At 41.0% G+C, this 17,696-nt stretch overlaps 1 protein-coding gene across 2 annotated transcripts; it reads right to left on the minus strand.

Moving 5' to 3' along the window:
• Nucleotides 1-8,892: 8,892 nt before the first annotated feature.
• Nucleotides 8,893-17,469, minus strand: LOC115793073 (interferon-induced protein 44-like). 2 transcript variants are annotated; one of them, XM_030747819.1, is made up of 9 exons: nt 17,434-17,469; nt 17,159-17,219; nt 14,173-14,211; nt 14,007-14,040; nt 13,052-13,247; nt 12,719-12,871; nt 12,441-12,612; nt 10,408-10,508; nt 8,893-9,524 (listed from the first exon to the last, which is right to left on the minus strand). In XM_030747819.1, the coding sequence occupies exons 2-9, from the start codon at nt 17,184-17,186 to the stop codon at nt 9,333-9,335; spliced, it is 915 nt and encodes a 304-aa protein (XP_030603679.1). In that variant the 5' UTR covers nt 17,187-17,219; nt 17,434-17,469; the 3' UTR covers nt 8,893-9,332. The 2 variants fall into 2 exon arrangements, with proteins under 2 accessions (XP_030603679.1, XP_030603687.1); XM_030747827.1 differs by having other exon boundaries at nt 17,159-17,335; nt 17,434-17,468.
• Nucleotides 17,470-17,696: the final 227 nt, after the last annotated feature.

The following is a 17,696-nucleotide window of genomic DNA, read 5'->3' on the forward strand; positions in this document are numbered from 1 at the left end:
GACAGGCTCTCACACACACTACTGACACGCTCTCACAAACACTACTGACATGCTCTCACAAACACTACTGAAACGCTCTCACAAACACTACTGACACGCTCTCACAAACACTACTGAGACGCTCTCACAAACACTACTGAAACACTCTCACAAACACTACTGACACGCTCTCACAAACACTACTGAAACACTCTCACAAACACTACTGACACGCTCTCACAAACACTACTGACACGCTCTCACAAACACTACTGAAACACTCACAAACACTACTGACACGCTCTCACAAACACTACTGACACGCTCTCACAAACTACTGAAACGCTCTCACACACACCACTGACACGCTCTCACAAACACTACTGACACGCTCTCACAAACACTACTGAAACACTCTCACAAACACTACTGACACGCTCTCACAAACACTACTGAAACACTCTCACAAACACTACTGACACGCTCTCACAAACACTACTGAAACGCTCTCACAAACACTACTGACACGCTCTCACAAACACTACTGACACGCTCTCACAAACACTACTGAAACGCTCTCACAAACACTACTGACACGCTCTCACAAACACTACTGACACGCTATCACAAACACTACTGACACGCTCTCACAAACACTACTGAAACACTCTCACAAACACTACTGACACGCTCTCACAAACACTACTGAAACGCTCTCACACACACCACTGACACGCTCTCACAAACACTACTGACACGCTCTCACAAACACTACTGAAATGCTCTCACACACACCACTGACACGCTCTCACAAACACTACTGAAATGCTCTCACAAACACTACTGACACGCTCTCACAAACACTACTGAAACACTCTCACAAACACTACTGACACCCTCTCACAAACACTACTGCAACACTCTCACAAACACTACTGACACGCTCTCACAAACACTACTGACACGCTCTCACAAACACTACTGAAACGCTCTCACACACACTACTGACACGCTCTCACACACACTACTGACACGCTCTCACACACACTACTGACACGCTCTCACACACACCACTGAAACGCTCTCACACACACTACTGGCACGCTCTCACACACACTACTGAAACACTCTCACACACACTACTGGAAACCAATAGGATTCACACCTCCACCAGTCCCAACTACAATACAGCCAACACAAATATTCACCCCCCAACCTCCCCCACTCCCCACACCTCAGAGAAGCCCACATCATCAAGGACTCCCACCCCAGAGTCCCCCTCCTCCCCCACCCCCACAGTCTTTTGTATTCAGGAGGACCAGGTGCTAAAGCAGTTCAGGAGTGTCAAAGCTCGCAAAGCTCCAGGTCCAGATGGTGTCTCACCTGCCACACTGAGACACTGTGCTAACGAGCTTGCCCCATTGTTCACGAACATCTTCAACTCCTCACTGGAGGCTTGCCACGTGCCTGTCTGCTTTAAAACCGCTACCATTGTTCCTGTCCCCAAGAAGCCAAGGATCACTGGATTAAATGACTACAGACCTGTGGCACTGACTTCTGTGGTCATGAAGTCATTTGAGCGTCTGGTGCTGTCCCACCTCAAGTCCCTCACAGCCCCCCTTCTGGACCCCCTGCAGTTTGCCTACAGAGCCAACAGGTCTGTGGACGACGCCATCAACCTGACTCTGCACTTCATCCTACAGCATCTGGACTCCCAGGGAACCTACGCCAGGATCCTGTTTGTGGACTTCAGCTCTGCCTTCAACACCATCATCCCTGATCTCCTCCAAGAAAAGCTGTCCCAGATGAACGTGCCTGATCCCATCTGCAGGTGGATCACTGACTTCCTGACGAACAGGAAGCAGCACGTGAGGCTGGGGAAGAATGTCTCGGACTCCCGGACCATCAGCACTGGCACTCCTCAGGGCTGTGTCCTCTCTCCTCTGCTCTTCTCCCTGTATACCAACTGCTGCACCTCTGACCACCAGTCTGTCAAGCTTATTAAGTTTGCAGACGACATGACTCTCATCGGACTCATCTCAGACGGGGACGAGTCGGCCTACAGGATGGAGGTCAAACGTCTGGCGTCCTGGTGCAGCCACAATAACCTGGTACTGAACGCCCAGAAGACAGTGGAGATTATAGTGGACTTTAGGAAGCACACAGCCCCTCTACCCTCCATCATCCTGACTGACACCCCCATCACCACAGTGGACTCTTCTCGCTTCCTGGGAACTACCATCACCCAGGACCTCAAGTGGGAGCCCACCATCACCTCTGTCATCAAAAAGGCCCAGCAGAGGATGTACTTCCTGCGGCAGTTGAAGAAATTCAACTTGCCAGCAAGGACCATGGTGCAGTTCTATACTGCCATCATTGAGTCCATCCTCACCTCCTCCATCACTGTGTGGTACGCTGGAGCCACCACTAGGGACAAACAGAGACTACAGCGCGTTGTGCACTCTGCTGAGAAGGTGATTGGCTGTAACCTCCCATCTCTCCAGGACCTGTACACCTCCAGGACACTGGGGCGTGCAGGTCGGATCACAGCCGACCACTCTCACCCTGGGCACAGACTTTTTGACCCTCTCCCCTCAGGCAGGAGGCTACGGTCCATACGGACCAGAACCTCCCGCCATAAGAACAGTTTCTTCCCCTCTGCTGTTGGACTCATGAACAATTACCCTAAGACTGTTACCACCACCCTCCACAAACGCTGATGACCCTATGTCTATGCACCTGTCTGACTGCACTGATGTACATATTAGTGGAATATAGTCTACATTCTTCTATCTTTTAATTAGTCTCTGCACTGTATATTTTGTAATTTTGTAATATTGTGCTATAGTTATAGCTCTAATATCTCTGTATATTTGCAATTTGTATACTTGTATATTGTCTTATAGTTTTTATACTTATTTGTTTTTTTCTGTAAGCACGAAGTACCGCAGCAATTTCCTAATGCTGTGAACCTGTTCACCCATATGGCAATAAAAACCTTCTGATTCTGATTCTGATTCTGATTCTGATTCCGTGTGAACAGGAAGGGGTTTGTTGTGAATATATATAAAGAAAACAAAAACATTATGACATATAATGCTTTGCTACTTCTGGGCCATGTGGTGGTGGCTTTCTCTCAGAGCATGGTCCAGCATACAAACACTTATGGTGCACAGTGTTGTATTTAGGGTGAGCTTCTAGTCTGTCTTGCAGTTTGGCTCAGAGGTCACTGAGCTCCTGGCTGGGGAAGCTTGGGGGTCTTAATCCAGCCCGATACGCCCCCTGAGACGCCATCCTCCTCATCCAACATGAGGTCAGTGGTGACACCGTCCCAGAAGGCAACCTCCTTCACTGCCAGGACACTCGCCCTCGCCTCCAGCAGCTGTTGACACAGAGCACACATTAAGTCATTATGAAATAATATGAAATATTGTGAAAAATCAGGAAACTACACTGAAAGTTTGAGTCTCTTGACCTTGACACATACTGTAGCAGATAAGTCCCTGAATGCAAAAAAAAAATTAATTAATCAGCCCATCTTTGTCATCAAAAACAATGGTTATCTGACAAAGTACCAACTCCTGCATCCTGTGAATAAAAGACAAATGAACAAGTACTTTGAAAAAATGTAACATTGATAAAAGTACTTCAGTGATTTTGGTCAGTAACCCTTGAGGCACCTTTAAACTGATTATACACTTTTTATCTTTTAGGTCCCAAAATGTTACAGCTGCTGAAACTATAAACATTCAATGTTAATTATTTTCACCTGCACTGCATCACCAAAAAGGTGATGCAGTGCAGTGGTGGGCTGTCAGGGCCTGCAAGGCCTTCTCTGCTGGCCTAAAAACTATCTGAATCACAGACTGATGTTAATTATATCTTGTCCATCAATACTTGTTAAATTATTCGAAATGGTTTGTACGGTTCCTTTCACAGCTTTTCCTGTGGTCGCGCTGTTTCCAGACGTGTATTTTCATATTAAAGCATTTAACCAATCACATTTCAGCCATCATTTGTTGCCAGGGTCAAAGAAATCTGCCTGGAGGCCTTCACAATCAGTTCTGCGGTCCCTGTAGCACAAAAATAAGTGTCGATCAAACAGTTTGATCAACCAATCAGATTATGAGTTGGCAACACCGAGGCCCTCTAGCAGGCGTACGGTAACGTCAGCATATTCATACACTTTGATTGGATAGTCAGTGTACTAGCCAGAGCTAGCAAACTGCATCTGTAGCCAGCTGCACAAGCAAAAATATGGTTGTGTTGATTTTATAGCTGTTTTGTCAACCCACAATGGCTGAAGGAGAAGAAATGGATTTGGTTGCAGATTTATTGTCAAAGCCATTTTCAAGACGGACTTCTCAAGAAAAGCTGGACATCATTAAGAAACTCCAAAGCTAGCAAGCCTGTCACAACCGGGAAAAGGATTTGTCCGCCACTTTCAGTCCACTAATTACGAGCGGTACCACTGGCTCACGAGGAACACTGCAAATTGTATTGCTGGGAGTGCTTGTTGTTTGCCACTGATCGACATGGTGTTTGGAGCCACACTGGGATTGTAAATTTGACTTGCCTAACCGAGGCAGCAACGAGACACCAAAGCACTGCCGGACACTTACAAGCAACGGTGCTTTCCAAAACAAAACATTCGGGGACACCAGAGCGGATCTACAGCTGAGCGAGCAAGTGCGCAGGGAAGCGGAGCTCCACAACATAAAGGTGAAAAAAAATATGGAAATCTTACAGAGACTGTTAGATTGTGTCTTTTTTGGGGGGGGCAAGCGGGAACTTTCATTTCGGGGACACGATGACTAAAATGTTTCTATATTAATAATAATAATTTTATGAGGTTGTTATCAGTGCATTTTTATGTGTCGCAGCTGTAGCGGCAGTAAAAGGAGACTTGTGCACCTTGGGTTTGTTTCTTCTGGCTACATGAGCTCTCAATCTGCGATGCAACGGCTCTTTCTACTGCATTTCTGCATAAAAAGATGTTTTTATAGCCATAAAATAGTTATTGAGGGTGGAGTGATTCAGACGGATCACTACTGAAGGCCTAGGTGTGAAATGCACGGCCCGCCACTGCTTTTTATATACATTTTGGGTTGTTCAGAAGAAGCCAGATTTTATATAAAGTTAAAAAAAACAATAAGTAATATTTTCCAAAAATAAAACTGCATTTACAAGCTAACTACTCAAATACAGCAGACCAACAAAACAATCCAACACGTCTTACCGGCTTCCTTCTTGCACGTCACCGGGCAGGATTTTTAATGGCTGCCGCCTTTTCCTGAACGTGAGGCTGACTGTAGCGGAAGCTGCGGCGAACCGTCTGTAGGTTTAACAAGAAGCTGGAAAACATTTTTGTACATTGTAAATAAAGAGCATAAACACAGTGTATACATAAACATATCCAGGCAAAAAACACACAAACAAACAACACCAATAGATACTTACACACAATTATATCACGGTCCACACATTAGGAACACTCACACTCGGGTTGTGAGGCGAACACAGTCTGTGGAAAATAAAGGTGAAAATAAATAAGAGTAAAAACATTTGAAGTTCTTCTCTCCTCCACACATTGAATACTGCTGCTTTGTTTCTGATTCTTACCTCTGCAGAGGATCATACTGGCTTTTATTGGATTCAGAGTTGTGCAGGAACTGCTTTCTATAAGATGAAACCAAATAAAAATAAGAAACAAAATCACAATACATCTGTCAGCTTACTGTGACCATTCCTCCACTCTTAGTATTTTTGTTTTAGAAACGACCGTCTTACCGCGGTTTTCGGATTGTGCTGCCGTCTTTTCTTTGTTAGAGTCCAGAGCATCAAGTCTCTACACAATAGACGCCATCTTGTCTTTAAGTTGCGAAAAAACAGGAGATAACCCACTCATTGCAGCCAGCAGTGTCTTCTCGTCTGCAGCGGGGCTGGTTGAAGCTGGCCGGTAGAGAGGCCCGCTTTCATGAGGAGCTTCTGGGGTGTTGAAAATATAGACGACGTCCTCCATTGTACCAGGAAAGCAGCGTAGACAAAGAACGCCATTCAGTTTAAACGGAAGAGAACGACCGCACTGATTGGTCATGCAGATCTTCAGTGTGATCCCGCACGTGATCTGTATTGTCCAATCACAGGCGAGGAAGCTGCTACACGGAAATCAATTCATTTCATTTCAAGTCAGTTTAATTTTATTTATATAGCACCAAATCACAACAAACAGTCGCCTCAAGGCGCTTTGTATTGTGGGTAAAAACCCTACAATAATACAGAGAAAACCCAACAGTCAAAACGAGCCCCTATGAGCTGGAAGACACACATCCACTGTCCGTTTAAGCAGGACAACTGAGAAGGTGACTGTTGCATTAAAAATTTTCCTTTTTTTTTTTTTTTTTTTTTTTTACATTTTACATTTACATTTTTCTCATGAAGGTTTTGCTGATATCTCTTATCCATGTATAGCAAAATAAAAGTTTATATGTTTTAAATGTTTATATGTTTTCTTATTATAGACAGTGTCTTCTCATCTGCAGCGGGGCTGGTTGAAGCTGGCCGGTAGAGAGGCCTGCTTTCACGAGGAGCTTCTGGGGTGTTGAAAATATAGATGACCTCCATTGTCGTACCAAAAAAGCAGCGTAGACAAAGAACGCTATTCAGTTTGAACGGAAGAGAACGACCGCACTGATTTCCTTTGGTCTTGCGAGACCTTCAGCGTGATCCCGCATGTGATCTGTATTGTCCAATCACAGGTGAGGAAGCTGCCACACAGAATTCATTTCATTTCAATTCAATTCAATTTTATTTATATAGCGCCAAATCACAACAAACAGTCGCCTCAAGGCGCTTTGTATTGTGGGTAAAGACCCTACAATAATACAGAGAAAACACAACAGTCAAAACGCCCCCCTATGAGCTGGAAGACACACATCCACTGTCTGTTTTTTTTTTTTTTTTTTTTTTACATTTTCTCATGAAGGTTTTGCTGATATCTCTTATGTACATCCATGTATAGCAAAATAAAAGCTTATATGTTTTATATGTTTATGTTTTCTTATTACCTTGGTAGTCTTTAATGTCTTGCCTTGGTAGTCTTTAATGTCATTAATGCATGTGAACATTCACTGAACGTTTATGGCAGCGTTCATGGGATGTTGTCTGAATGTTCAATGCTAGCTGGGAAGCCACTGCACAGAAGAGGATGATGGTGTGACAGACTTTTTGTTACAGTGAATTAGACTGAAAACTGAGTATGCTTTTCAATGAAAATAATGCTTGTAGTGTCACCAAAATCAAGTTATAGCCTTTGTTTATCTCCCTCAGTCCACTAAAGTTCAGGGTTCACAAAAAACTCCATGACAAAGGCTCACAGACAGAAGCTCACAGACAGAAGCTCACAGCCTTATTGGAAAAAGGGACAAAAGCTGAAAACGTCCAAAAGTATATTTCTAACTAGATAATACTAATTTATAAAATAGAATGACTTCTTCTGAGTTTAGTCTTGTTTGAATGTTTCGCTGTATAATTTATGTGTAGTCACATTGTAATGGAAAAAGGCTTAAAAGATGATAATGTAAATTTGATTATATATATCTCAAAATAAAAATATGTTACAACTGTTGGGAGGGGTAGACCTCTGGTGAGTACTGGTGACCCCTGGTGAGTACTTGATTTGCATTTCTATGACTCACAGAAACCTCCTTTACATGTTAGAGCCTGCCCTAGACCTGAGGAGAGGGGGGGAGCTCAGGGAGCACTGACACAGAGAGTCCACGGCAGTTTCCCTACAGTTCATTGTTCTGGCCAAAGCCTCCTGCTGAGAGTCCTAAAGCTCAAGGCTCGCGGCAATATTACATACAAGAAACTGTCGAAAAACCCACTTTTCATGCAGTGAGGGTAAAGTGTTTTTCCCAGTTTTTTTTTTTAAAGCCTGTCATGTCTGGCATTTTTCACAATCGGAATGATGATCCGAACGCACTGATGTACCAAACGTATTTGCTTTTACAAGAACAGATTGAAGAAAAGTAGATACACACACACACACCCAAGACCAAGGGAGAGCCCCAGGGGCCCAAGAATCACCTGATGCTGAGCAGACCCAGGACCAGCCATACCACACACAAACACACACACACGCACACACATAAAGATCATCCACATCAACCCATCTTCCGACGTGTGGGCGAATGAGTCCCCCCAGAGCCAACAGCCACCCCAGAATGCAGTCAGCCCAACACCCTAGCCAACCCCCGGGCTGGATGTAGGAAACAAGGGTGTGGAAAGACCTGCCTGCTCCCCTCCCCATTAATCTGGAAGGTGAAATCTTGGATGCATGCGTTGGAATATATGAGTGTATGAAGTGTAATAAATGAGTATGACTGTAGTATGAAAAATAGACTGCTATTAAAATTGAGGGGACAGATGCATGATGAGGATGAAGAGGAGCTGCAGACACTGACCACATTTTGATATTTGCGCACTGATTTTATCACAAGAAGGTAAACTTTGAAGGATAAAGGATTAGCCTGGTTTGGACTTGTACGACTTCCTGGGTGCGTCTATGGGTTTATAAACTCTATGGCATTAACAATGTATTCATAAAATAAATGTGATTTTAAAATATACCTTAAAAATGAAAATAATGAGCTGAAAATAACTATTTAAATGTTGTGTATTATTATTGTTTTTTATGATTGTATTTACCTGAACACAGAGTTACAAAGATGAGAGAGCTACAGAAATGTCATTAATTGCCAACATTATCAATGTTGTGTTAACATTATCAGTGATGATGAATGAATAAACACACACTCTGGTCAGTAATAATCATGTTAAATGAACAGATTTAATTAAAATTCTGGTAACAAGAGAACAACAGATCACAATCTGCCTGTAGTTCCTCTAAATCAGCACATCTGCACTGATCCTCCATCTGTGCACGTGTGTCTTTTTAGCTTTTGATCTTCTCTCAAGAACATTTGGGTTCACTGTGTTAATGCACTGATTCAGAGAGGACAGTCTTACATCGAAGGTTACAATGACAGAGCAGAGAGCACTTTACATGCATGTATCAGTAATTCTTCCTGATGATGACACTTTGAACACACAACAAAGAACAAAAAGTACATGTACTGATTTTCTTTCAGAAATTTTGATAATAAAACTTAAGATGAATACTCATCAGTTAATTTTAATTTAGTTTGCAAAGGAAAAAAGTTACATAAAATAAGAACCAGTCTAAAGTCAGTATGATAAAGGTTCTAATGAAACTAACATGTTGTTGTGACTGTGATTCTAATTATGGCAAATCAGGAACACCTGGAGAGTAACTGTAGCTGCTTACATCTTCATTTTCCATCCTTTCCAGTTGGTTTTAAGTCTAAGTCATTCAGGTAGTCCTCTCCATAGTCGATGATCTTTTTCAGTACACTTAGTATCAATGAATCCATGCTGTCATCCGTCTCAATTTCTGTGTGGTAGTTCTTCACGAGAAAGATGCAGTTCATTGGAAGACCCAGGATCGAGCTCAATTTTTCCATCTAAGTTTAAACAATATTACATTTAAGAAAACTGAAACTGTATTGTTGCATTAGTGACATATGTAGTGTCTGATCGATCTGTGTGTTAAATTGTGTGTTAAACTGCATCTATGTATAGGTTTTCTTCTTTAGGATTATGGCCTTGAGTCAGGGCTGCTTTAGGAGTGAATGGTATGAGAGAGTGTAACCTTTTGATGCTCTCTCTAAAAAAGGAATGACCTCACATACATGCAGGAAACAAGCTATACCTGGTTATTCAGAAAATACTTTATGTAGTGTCTGTATTGTTCTGTTAAACTTTCTATGTGTATGCATATATGGTCTCTATCTTAAAGCCTTTATTGTTTGTGCAGAAGGGTAACCTGAGCTTTAAGTTCTGGCCTCAAGCCAGAAGGAATGCACAAAGAGGCCCCCTCTTCTACCTCTCTGGCTTGCCATATAAGGAGATGTCCATATGTTTAGCTGTAGGTTAGGAGGCTGAAGTTTGTTTTTATAACCATGTATGGAAGGCAGGATGTGGGGGTTGCTAACACTATATAATGTCTGTCTCCCTTTTGTTCTGAGAGCTAGGGCCATTAGAGACATACCCTCTCCCAGGTCGCAAAGGAAAGCGCCTGTTTTGACATTGTCTTTTTGTAAATAAACTCTATGTTATACATTAAGACTGTCGGCGAAGGATTTCTTCAACCACATCATGAAACTACAATTTTCACCCCCATAAGCTACACATACAATTATAAATTACTTATTGAATTATTTTTACTGATTCCAGCTGAGGTTTGTGTACAAATGTAGTGAAATGTGCAGCTAAATTACAGATGTTACATTAATGCTCAAACTATCTACAAGTTCAATAAGCCACAAGTTACTTCTTGGAACATACCTGCTCATTCAAGAACTTGCTCTTGTAGGCGTTCTTTATGTCTTCTTTGCCTTCAGGACAGGCTTCATCGATTTTAGTGATCAGAGCTATATGTGGGATCCCTGCCAATATAGAAACCAATGCAATCATTTTACCTTGTGTTTTTCTAATATTTGAAATTCAATTCAGTTTAATTCAATTCAATTCAATTCAATTCAGTTCAATTCAATTTTATTTATATAGCGCCAAATTACAACAAACTGTCGCCTCAAGGCGCTTTGTATTGTGGGTAAAGACCCTACAATAATACAGAGAAAACCCAACAGTCAAAACGACCCCCTATGAGCAGCACTTGGCGACAGTGGGAAGGAAAAACTCCCTTTTAACAGGAAGAAACCTCCAGCAGAACCAGGCTCAGGGAGGGACAGTCATCTGCTGTGACCGGTTGGGCTGAGGGGAGAGAAAGACATGCTGTGGAAGAGAGCCAGAGATTAATAACAATTAATGATTAAATGCAGAGTGGAGTATAAACAAAGTAAATAAGGTGAATGAAAAGAAACAGTCTATTGTGGGAACCCCCCCAGCAGCCTAGGCCTATAGCAGCATAACTAAGGGATGGTTCAGGGCCACCTGATCCAGCCCTAACTATAAGCTTTATCATAAAGGAAAGTTTTAACCTAATCTTAAAACTAGAGAGGGTGTCTGTCTCCCGAATCCAAGCTGGGAGCTGGTTCCACAGAGGAGGGCCCTGAAAGCTGAAGGCTTTGCCTCCCATTCTACTCTTAAGTATCCTAGGAACCACAAGTAAGCCAGCAGTCTGAGAGCAAGGTGCTCTGTTGGGGGTGATATGGGACTATGAGGTCTTTGAGATAAGATGAGGCCTGATTATTCAAGACCTTGTATGTGAGGAGAAGGATTTTAAATTTTATTCTAGATTTAACAGGGAGCCAATGAAGAGAAGCCAATATGGGAGAAATCTGCTCTCTCTTTCTAGTCCCTGTCAGTACTCTAGCTGCAGCATTTTGGATCAGCTGAAGGCTTTTCAGGGAGCTTTTAGGACAGCCTGATAATAACGAATTACAATAGTCCAGCCTAAAAGTAATAAATGCATAAATTAGCTTTTCAGCATCACTCTGAGAAAGGATGTTTCTAATTTTAGAAATATTGCGCAAATGCAAAAAAGCGGCCCAATATATTTGTTTAATATGTACATTGAAGGACATATCCTGGTCAAAAATGACTCCAAGATTTCTCACAGTGTTACTGGAGGCCAAAGTAATGCCATCCAGAGTAAGTGTCTGGTTAGACACCATGTTTCTAAGATTTGTGGGGCAGAGTACAAGAATTGGAGTTTTATCTGAATTTAGAAGCAGGAAATTAGAGGTCATCCAGGCCTTAATGTCTTTAAGACATTCCTGCAGTTTAACTAATTGATGTGTCATCTGGCTTCATTGATAGGTAAAGCTGAGTATCCTCTGCATAACAATGAAAACTGATGCAATGCTTTCTAATAATACTGCCTAAGGGAAGCATGTATAATGTAAATAGAATGGGTTCTAGTACAGAACCCTGGGGAACTCCATAATTAACCTTAGTGTGAAGAAGACTCCCCATTTACATGAACAAATTGGAGTCTATTAGATAAATATGATTCAAACCACTGCAGTGCAGTACCTTTAATACCTATAGTATGCTCTAATCTCTGTAATAAAATGTTGTGGTCAACAGTATCAAAAGCTGCACTGAGGTCCAACAGGACAAGCACACAGATGAGTCCACTGTCAGAGGCTCTAAGAAGATCATTTGTAACCTTCACTGATGCTGTTTCTGTACTGTGATGAATTCTGAAACCTGACTGAAACTCTTCAAATAAACCGTTCCTCTGCAGATGATCAGTTAGCTGTTTTACAACTACTCTTTCAAGAATCTTTGAGAGAAAAGGAAGGTTGGAGATTGGCCTATAATTAGCTAAGACAGCTGGGTCAAGTGAGGCTTTTTATTAAATTTAAAATTGTGACATAAAAAAGGGCTCTTTGACCAACATCTGCTCTCACCTTTGTCACGAGCTGCTAATCTGACATCCTTCATCTTCCTCACAGTTTCATCATCGATTATGCTGACTGTGATGGCGGGAATAACAAAAACCAAAACGTGGGTTTTGTCATTTATAGTGGGGGAACTGTTGTAGTTAGGATCGGTTTCAGGCAATGGAGATGTGGGATTGAACTAGAAAAAAAAGCAAACTCAGTGAAACCTCTTTGAATGATGCAGTTTCTGTATCACAGCACTGTGTACAAGCATCTGTTGAGGAGTAAGAATGCAGTTGTCATACCCTGTAACCATCTTTTACACATCCACTAAGGGCAAGTTTGATGTCGTCCATATGAATTCCTCTGTTAGTGCCTTTCTCAACACCCATGGTGTCAGTGAAGACAAAAGGGTAAAAAGATCCTGGATTTCCTTTCTGAATTTTATATGTTCTGTACTGTAAATAAAAAGTGTAGTGTTATATTAGTGCCATATACCAACAACAACCAAAGTTTGAATAATTTACAGACAAATTGTACCCATTATTGTTTCCTTTTTTTCAGTGTAGTTCAGTGTAGTTATTTTGATGCTAACAGTCACTGTAATAAGAATGGCTGCATCTTCAGGTAATACATACTGCAGTGGTGAAACTGTGACCAGAGTTGTTCGCTGTCAGAGCGCGAGCTGCGATTTTGCCTCTTAAAACACTGTCGACAGAGTTGATGAAGCTGGACTTTCCAGCATTTGGTGGTCCATGAAGCATAATTCTGAGATGCTGGACATCTTTGTGAGGCTTATACTCTCTCACAAGCTGCAGGTCTCTCTCTTTCTGACTGTTCATTAATAAGCAGATTACAATAGGTTTTAGTGTGCAATTACAGCTTAACATTACACCACAGTGTAAACACAAACTAACACAACAAACAAAACACTTGAGGGGTGTAATAAGAAGCAAGGTTAACATAGTTGGGTTTATGTTGGCTGGTTTGATAACATCTAAAAACACAGTCACAGAAATTAGTATCATGATTAATTTAGTTATTATGGATAACTTAAGCTTTCTGCCTCAGTGTGTAGGTTACATAAAAGAGGACATTTGACATCTAACCCTTTTAGACTGAGGAAAGGTGAGGAAAGGTGATAACGATCTATAAAGATTTTAAGACGTATGACAGCCAGAGGCATGAAAGAAATGGCAGCAGAAAACAATTAATCTTTGGAATTCATAAATTAATATTATCTGTATTTCTAATATGACAGCTGCACATTAGAGGTGTGACTCTTTCTACTGATACATTTACACATTATAAGCTGCATTGTTGCTCCAAACATTGTTCCACAGCCTAATGAGAAGCATGTGGAAATCACATTATCCACAACAAAGTTGACTCACTGGATTTTCTGTGACAAATATACGAAGTTCTGAACATTAAGCATGCATTAAGACAATAATCAAACCAGGTAAAAAGAGACTGAACTTCATGACACTGAACACTGTGACTCTAAGATTAACATAGAGTTAGTGAGATTAATGGGTTAGCCTTTGCCAATTCTAGTACACCTCTTTAAGGAAGCACACTCTTAATACTCACTCCCATTGTATCTTCCTCAGTGGCTTCTCTAAAACTGTAACGTGAACATGTTAATTGTATGAATCACACTGGAAGGGTAAAGTTTTAAATTAATTATATATCATTATGTGTTTGTTTTATCTTTGAGGTTGAACAATTTTGTTTCATATTCTAATAAATATCTTACAAGGTGAAGGTGGAGGAGGAGAGGGAGGAGGAGAAGAACCTGCAATTGAAATAAGACAAGGTAGCAGCATGTTAACAGCAGTTTTCAGTAGTTCAGTATTATTTATATTAAAATATTAGCCTTTTGTCACACCCACTGAAAACATTTGCCTTTTCATACAAAGAGTATCTGTGTCTAGCCTACAGGTTTTGTACTCATGAGTCATGAAATACGTGATTTCAAAGCCTTGTCCAGCTGTTTCCTGACGTTTGTCATGTTTAACGAATTTCTGTAATTTCTGTGCACGTGTTTGCATGAATGTGATGGTGGTGTGTGCTTAGGTGCTTGAGCAGCTGTGCATGCAGTTTATCCAGCCCGTCCTGTTTCTCTTACCAAGAACTGTGTACATTCGACAGTCATGTGAGCCATGAAAAATTTTGATTTGTACAAAATCAAAATTCAGAAATTTGACAAAAATGATGGAATCAGTTTGTCCTACAGCAGAGGTTGAAATCTGACTGTTTCAGTTTCAAAAGGAGTTTGTCAAGGAAGAAAGTAATTTCAACCTATATTCACTCCCTGACTCATAGGTACTTTGTGTGTGTGTGTGTGTGTGTTACTTTGATGAAATTAAGAGAAATGAAGCTCCAATAGCATTTTTTTTTTTAAATTAAGATGTGTTCCTTTTTTCTATTTTTGCTGGTAATTCCTCTTCATTCATAATTCATTCATAATAATGGAGTGGTGGCCTAGGGGAGAAGAAGAGGGTTCATCACTGAGAGGACCCTGGTTCAAATCCTCAGGCTGGCATCACTGTGGGTACCTGAGCAAGCCCACCCCCCCAGGTTGCTCCCTGGGCACCCTTTGGCTGCCCCCTGCTCCATCCTGTGCTGTGTGTACTACATACTCCATGTGTGTGATGGGTTAAATGCAGAGAATGAATTTCACTGCATGTATATGTATGTGACAAATAAAGCTCTAAAAAAAAAAAAAAAAAAAAAAAATTCACTTTGATCAGAAATTCATTCAAATCTTCAGCGTGACCTGCTCACATTCCTGCTGTATGGTTGCAATTTTTTTTACACTAAACTGTCACGGTCAGGGGCTGTGTGGAGGAAGGGGTGGACCCAAACGTAGGACGTGGGAGACAGAATAAACTAAAAACTGCTTTATTCACAGGAGACTTAATTAACACAAACACCCAAAATCTCCACCAGCGCAATAATGAACATGAAGCCCGGGAGAAACAAAACCAAACTAGAAAACACACAGGTAGGGGAACCACTGAAGGTAAGAAAGATGACAACACAACAACAAACCGAGGAAAACTAAGAGCTTAAATACACACAAGGGGATTAGGGCAAGTGAACACAACAGGGGACGACAGGTGAACCAAATGTACCTAATGACAAAGGGGAAGCAAAACTAAACACAAAGCGCAGGGAACACGAGACTGTCAAAATAAAACAGGAAGTGACAGAAGGGAACAGAGATGCAGACCCGACACTGAACACAAGGAACTAGACAATCAAACAATCAAACCCCACAACAAAAGAAAAACCCCAGAACAGACAAATTAAAACCAAACCAAAAACACACAGGGTCTAACGGACCCCGGACCATGACATAAACAAAATCAAGCATGATTTGTTGGACACTACATTTGTAATTGTAAATGAAAATCCTGATCCAACTGAATAAAGTCAATCCAATGTGATGATTTGATATTTAAAAAAAAAAAACAATTATACTTTATAGATGGCATGAAATTCTCAGTGCATTCATCTTCTGCTTCGTAAACTTTACATAACTGCAAAACCACTGCAGGATTCCACAGAAATTAAATATGTTCAAGCTCAGCAAACTTAATGCAATATGATAGCATCATATTAAAAAAATCATAAAAATCAGCCTTGAATAAAGGAACATCTTTATTGAAAAAAATTCTACGGGAGTTTTATTTTTCCTGGCACCACAGTGGCGTGGTGGTTAGCACTGCTGCCACACAGCAAGAAGGTCTGGGTTTGAATCCACCTTGGCCCGGGCCTTTCTGTGTGGAGTCTGCATGTTCACCCTGTGTTTGTGTGGGGATAACTCCAGTTTCCTCCCACAGTCCAAAGACATGCAGTTAGTGGCGTTAGGTTAATTGGTGATTCTAAATTGCCCATAGCTGTGAATGGCTGTCTCTCTGGTGACCTGTACAGGGTGTACCCTGCTTCTCGCCCTATGACAGCTGGAGTAAGCTCCAGGAGTTTCATTTCTCTTAATTTCGTCAAAATACCCCCCACACACACTCACACACGCACACACACACACACACACACACACAAAACATAGTGCTTTACTTAACTATGACATATAAATGAAATCATCACAAGTTGGTTTTTGGTCCATTAAACAGCAATCAGCAACAGAGGAGGAGCACTACCATAAAATTTTGGGTAGAAGTGCAAAAAATTTAAGCTGCGTCTGAGTGAGGCTGGTTTGACTGAGGCTCAGAATTGACGACTCACTTTACTGCAGTAACACAGGGCGGTACACACTAGTCTCCACTTTCAGGACTTGCCTGGGTATATTTAAATTTTTCTCTTTGTATAACCGGAACAACAATGCCACTGAAACTGCCAGGCATCATCACCATGCAATGTGAAAAATTTGAATGACAGTCACAAGATCCTGATTTTGTCAGTCATTTTCCACTTTCGTGCTTTTATACATGTAAAGCTATATCTGTGTTTCTGCCCAGCCACTGTCATTTCATTACTGGCATCATCAACTGGCAACCGTTAGCAGGACAGGTGCTGACTTGTTTGTGTGCACACCCTAAAAGCTATTTGGTAAGTCAGGAAAGTTGTATTATATGTAAAGGCTCAAAGACCTTCAGAAGCATTAAAACAAATGTATAAAAAAAGAAGAAATTAAACGGACATATTAAAACAGAGCTACAAGCAAACAATCAGAAATTCTTAAACTACAAATTTGTTATATAAAAGCAAAACCTACTTACCCTGGCATTGTTTTTTAAAACCCCACATGTTTTTGTTCCAACTATCTGTGAATAAATCAATCTGAAAAGACAATAAATTCTGTAAATTCTTCTAGAAATGAAGATCTTTTAGCAGACACATCCAAACCAGGTGGTAGAGATGACTCCATCAGATCGAGTCCAAAACATTTTGTCTATCTGTCAATATAGATAGATAAGATTTTGAACTATCTGCCAAATTGCATTTAATCATCGATTTTCTACTGTAGCGAATTGGTAACACGATGTTAGCATACCTGACTGTGTGGTTGTGCTGTAAAGTAGGTGTCTCTCTGCTGTGCGACTACAAATATACTTTCAGTTTTGTTTGGGTCATGTGATTTCAAGGCATTTATGTGATATGTACATGTATTTCTTAAAATACATGTCTTAAAAAGTCTTCATAGATGTGTTAAGTACTGTTACTCACTGTAACTATTGCTATTATTGAATGACTAATTCAAATAATTACCATGCTGTATACATTTTGTAGTTCTAAATGCAGGTCTTCCACTATTGA

Source organism: Archocentrus centrarchus, chromosome 2 (genome assembly GCF_007364275.1).
Source record: "Archocentrus centrarchus isolate MPI-CPG fArcCen1 chromosome 2, fArcCen1, whole genome shotgun sequence".
Taxonomy (NCBI): domain Eukaryota; kingdom Metazoa; phylum Chordata; class Actinopteri; order Cichliformes; family Cichlidae; genus Archocentrus; species Archocentrus centrarchus.